Source organism: Tarenaya hassleriana, unplaced genomic scaffold (assembly GCF_000463585.1).
Source record: "Tarenaya hassleriana unplaced genomic scaffold, ASM46358v1 Cleome7, whole genome shotgun sequence".
Lineage (NCBI taxonomy): Eukaryota > Viridiplantae > Streptophyta > Magnoliopsida > Brassicales > Cleomaceae > Tarenaya > Tarenaya hassleriana.
In genome coordinates, this window is record NW_010969548.1 from 4,798,374 (window position 1) to 4,802,903 (window position 4,530).

At 39.9% G+C, this 4,530-nt stretch overlaps 2 protein-coding genes across 2 annotated transcripts in view; one reads left to right on the plus strand and one right to left on the minus strand.

Annotated features, from left to right (window-relative positions):
* The window catches only part of LOC104801428, a 2,827-nt gene extending 1,181 nt beyond the window's left edge, over positions 1-1,646 (plus strand). Inside the window, exons 2-3 of the mRNA XM_010524698.2 lie at positions 1-516; positions 864-1,646. The exon at positions 1-516 is cut by the window's left edge and continues 8 nt beyond it. Coding sequence (XP_010523000.1) covers positions 1-516; positions 864-1,393 — 1,046 coding nt within the window. The 3' untranslated portion in view covers positions 1,394-1,646. The remainder of the gene's footprint in view (positions 517-863) is intronic.
* A 26-nt stretch (positions 1,647-1,672) lies between these two features.
* LOC104801429 (SUMO-conjugating enzyme SCE1-like) lies at positions 1,673-3,500 on the minus strand. The gene is made up of 5 exons (XM_010524699.2): positions 3,338-3,500; positions 3,173-3,256; positions 2,280-2,432; positions 2,085-2,198; positions 1,673-1,861 (listed from the first exon to the last, which is right to left on the minus strand). The coding sequence occupies exons 1-5, from the start codon at positions 3,404-3,406 to the stop codon at positions 1,799-1,801; spliced, it is 483 nt and encodes a 160-aa protein (XP_010523001.1). The 5' UTR covers positions 3,407-3,500; the 3' UTR covers positions 1,673-1,798.
* Between the last annotated feature and the right edge of the window lie 1,030 nt (positions 3,501-4,530).

Consider the following 4,530-nt stretch of genomic DNA (forward strand, 5'->3'; position numbering starts at 1 on the left):
CCGGTGCCTCCACGAGATCGGCTATTCTAGGGTTTTGCGCGGCGGCGGCCGCCGAGGATCCTGAGGTAGAGATCGCATGGGAAATTTCTAACGGCTCTGCCGATTTAATGCAGACGATCAGGTTCAGTCACGCGTCGAGAAAAACCGTTAACGCTAAGAAGACGCCATTGACGGTTCTCCGTGGAGCTCTTCCCCTTCCTGGACCACAACTAGGCAACTCCGGCTTCCCACAAGAGGCTTATTTCGAAGTCACACTCCTGGAAAATCTCGGCGGTGAACTCACCGGCGGTGGCGGAGGTGATGACGTGGCATCGATGGAAAGCGAAAAGACAAAGATGTTCAAAGACGAGGGACAAAACCTCGTGAGAAGCGGAGACTGGATTGACGAGAAGGAAGAAGAAGCCGTACTGTCTCTGGGTCTGGCCGCCGGAGGTTCCGCCGTCGGCGACAGTAAGCTGCCGGGAAGTTTCGCTGGTTCAATTGGGTTTCACTCGAACGGCTCAGTATATCTCGATGGTATGTGAAACAATCACTTATTTTTTTCTTTCAACTCTTGCGTGATTCCGACGACCAAACATCTCATTCCGAATGATTTGCAAATCGAAAATTTTCCCGAGAAAAATGTGTGGAAACAAAAGTCAGAATCAGAATGAGAATGTCTCGTCAGAGGTGTTGGAAAAAAGTCAAAAAAAAAAAAAAACAGGACAGAAGTGGCGACCCACTGACGAATATGATGTCCTCGTCACAAACCTTTCACGACCACCAAACATCGAATAAGCCATCCGTCAAAACATGTCTCTCTCCACTCCATTGTTCTACACTAACCAACCTTAAGCTTCATCTCTTTTCTTTAATGGCGGCAGGGATGAAACTGGTGTCCGCATCGGAGAAGCACGCGTGGGGGAAGACGAACAAGGTGGTGGGTTGTGGTTACGATCCGAGGAAGAAAAAGGTTTACTTCACCATTGATTCTCACTTGGTTCACCTCATAAACTGCAAAGCCGACGAGTTCGAAGGTCCCCTCTACCCGACAATGGCTTCCAACACAGAAGCCATGGTTATTGCCAATTTCGGACAATCCCCGTTTGCTTATGGCGCGGCCAATGCTCAACGAACGCCAAACCCATGCTTCGTCGGCGCCATGGTCCGTCCTTCTGCAGCCACAGCTGCGTTTGAAGAAAGCAAAGAACTTTTCTCAATTGGGAGGATAGATTCTCAGTACCTTAGCAATATTTTCGTTAGTAGAGGAAAAAGTGAAGAGGATACGAGCGGGAGGATCACCATTGGCGACGATAGCCGTAGACGAAGGCTTGATTTCGATGAAGAATCCGATGCTGATCTTTTCGAGATCGTCATTGAACGTTCGGGGAGACAAAATATTGCAAGATCGTAGCTTTTTCACGCTAAAAAAAGAGATTCTTTCTTCTTTCCTTCACAACTGTTTCTCCTTTCCTTAGCTGACTATAATCTGAAAGCTCATCAGTTTAAGCACATGCACTGATGGATAACTTTGAGAGAACCAGAGAGGAATTGTTCATATTCTCCTCCTGTAAATTTGCCCTTTGGAACGATGGTATCGTATATTTCTTGGGGGAAAAAAGGTGTCCCAATTTTTTGTATCCAATCAAACATTTATGAATTTAATATATATATAATGTTATGCGTTTAGAGCAGAAGGCAAAGGTTGTTCCATTCCATTACACAAACTTAAAAAGAGTGGCAAATTCTCCAAGTCTGTTAACAAGGAGAGCAAGAGAATCCGGAATTGAAATCAGAGAAACAATAACAGGGGCGAATGTCATATAATCGGAGGGTACTGTTTCGCCTGTTGTTTCACCCTTTTTCTATATTCTTCCCTGTCCTGCAAGCCGCACCAGAAGGAAAGCCGAAATTGTTCAGAACGATTCCCAAAAATACCCATTTCCGGATTCAAAAGAAGAACAAAAAGATAACCCTAATCATACGACTACAAGCATGAAGTAGTTAACAAGGTTGTAAGAAGCCTACCGACTTCGCTCCTACTCAGTTTCGATATCGGGTATTGGAGTTCACTAATCAGAAAAAGCTAGGGGTCAAACACAAACCTGCACATACAGCTGGTATCCATCGGTCTGTGCAGGGTCGTTGGGGTTCGGTTCATCGAGTAAATCCTGAATACCAACCAAGATCTGCTTCACTGTGATAGCCGGCCTCCAGCCCTGGGGGAGGTGAGTCATGTTCTTAGCTTTTGTCTGATCCAATATTCAACTATTGAAAGGAAAAAAGTTCAAGTTTCCTACATAATCCTCGTTGAGGATTGATAGGCAAACTGTCCCAGACGGGTAGACATTCGGATGGAAGAAACCTGGAGGAAACTTGCACTTTGGAGGCTTGCTTGGATAATCTTCAGAGAAATGGAGGGTAAGTGGATAGAAGCCACCTTCCCAGTCAGTCTGCAAATATCCATACAAACGTAATGACATCAAGCAGGTAATCTTGTAGATTCTTACAGTTTGAAGATACATACACAAGATTCACTTTCCGAGGAATACACAAAATTCAGCAGACGATAAAATGGCAAAACACCATAAACACAACCCATCTGTCCCACACAAAAGAAATCGAAGATACAGCAGCACCAATGCCATGGAATAACAAACAGGAATGAACCTAAAATCATTCACACCCTCTGTGCCTCGCTACGACATTACCCTTTCGATTCTCGCAATACCATCATCAACAGCCTCAGCAGTAATATTACAGGTATATTCTTCTTAGCTACACAAGAACAATAACTCCGAAATCCAAGAAACCACCAAGTTTTCATGTTCAAGTTTCGATCAAGTAAACACCTCTAGTATCCATTCCATGACTAATGTGATTATTTTAGCAATTCCACGACAAGAATTAATCAAGATAGAGTACCCAAATTCTATAGCCCTACTGAAATACTTCCACGTTTATGCTCAAAGGGTTAATCTTGTAGACAATCATATATGCAAACTACAAGGTCGGTGAAAATTGAGGTAAAACCTTGACCAAACACGATATCACACACACAATTTACGAAAAACACAGAGAGATTGAAGAAACGAACCCTAAACCCACAAAATCGAACAACCCCATCAACGAACAAGGCCCAACCCAAGGGTTCAAATTAATCAGAAAGAGGGAGGAAATCAACGAGCCTTACGCCAGATTTCCCGGGGATAATGCACTGCCAAACCATCAAATTGTTCGTTCCATCGGGCAAAGTCTCCGGCTTAGCGACAAAACCCTAAGAAACAGGGGAGAAATTCACGAACAATAACAGAGAATTTCCGGGGAAAGAGACATGGGAGAAGAGCGATAAACATACGTGGGGATGGTTCTTACGCCAGGATTTGCGTTCCTCGGCCAGTCGACCACGCGCGATTCCACCCGACATGACTTCAGACTTTGTGTCTTCTTCTTCTTCGATCACTCACACTGGCTTTGGATGTTTCCCTGTCGCTGGCGGCGAGTTGTTTCTTTCCCGATATATACATATATGTATATATGTTTTTGGTTGTTTTTATTTATTTTTTTTAGAAAGGAATTTTAATTTTACACGATTGCGGCTGCTTCACGCAACCCTCGGTCTCGTCTCTCACTTTGATTAATTAAAATATAATATAGAACACAAAATAACTAAACTATTCCATAAATATCAAATTAAACAATTAATTTGGTTAACGGAAATACAAACATGACATAAAAAATTTAAGTTATGTTTGCACTTTCGTCTTCTATGTCAAAACTTCTATAGACACATCTCGATTGTTTAATTTTACACTGATCGAATAGTTTAGATAGTATTTTGAACAATTTAAAAAGTTTGATATTTTTTCTTAAAAAAATATTCCGTTTTTGTTTTATCAAAATTGAAAAGTACAGTAATTTTTTACTTTCCATATTTTTTCATACATTTTTTCATTTTAGAAAGATTAGTTAAATAAGTTCCATTCGAAATTTAAATAGTATTATTCGAAAATGATATTTTCGATTTTATAAAAATTATACCAAAAATTGATCCGATTCCATTTTAATATTGATTCGGTTTGAAATAGTATCATTATATAAATACAGAATATATATAAAACTATAATATGTACACATATATTGGTGGATAATTTAGATTTTGATTCGCTATTTAATAGATTCATTTCTAGGGTATCAATAAAATCCGAAACATGACATCCGACCCGAATCTGTCCAAAAAAATTAAAAATTTAGACCTAATAATATAGACCCGATAAATAAATAGATGGATCGGTCTCATTCGAAAAAATATAGACCCAAATTGAATTCGGTCCAAAATCCGTCCGATCCACCCATTTATCTCGAAAATATTCGAGATTTCACATTACACGATATTAAATAAAGTATCTTATTTATCTTATATATATATATATATATATATTATTTTTTCTATTAACACGATAAAATGAAGAAGAATATTATAAAGGGTAAAACTCCTAAAAAACCTTCAACTTGCAAAAATATATACAAATAAACCTTCAACTTGAAAAA

What these genes read in the sequence shown, in the direction of transcription:
- LOC104801429 (XM_010524699.2), bottom strand. Translation starts at nt 3,406, where the DNA reads ATGTCGGGTGGAATCGCGCGTGGTCGACTGGCCGAGGAACGCAAATCC. An exon ending in GGCGTAAGAACCATCCCCAC is followed by an intron (nt 3,257 to 3,337) that starts GTATGTTTATCG and finishes CCTGTTTCTTAG; the next exon opens with GGTTTTGTCGCTAAGCCGGA. An exon ending in TTATCCCCGGGAAATCTGGC is followed by an intron (nt 2,433 to 3,172) that starts GTAAGGCTCGTT and finishes GGATATTTGCAG; the next exon opens with ACTGACTGGGAAGGTGGCTT.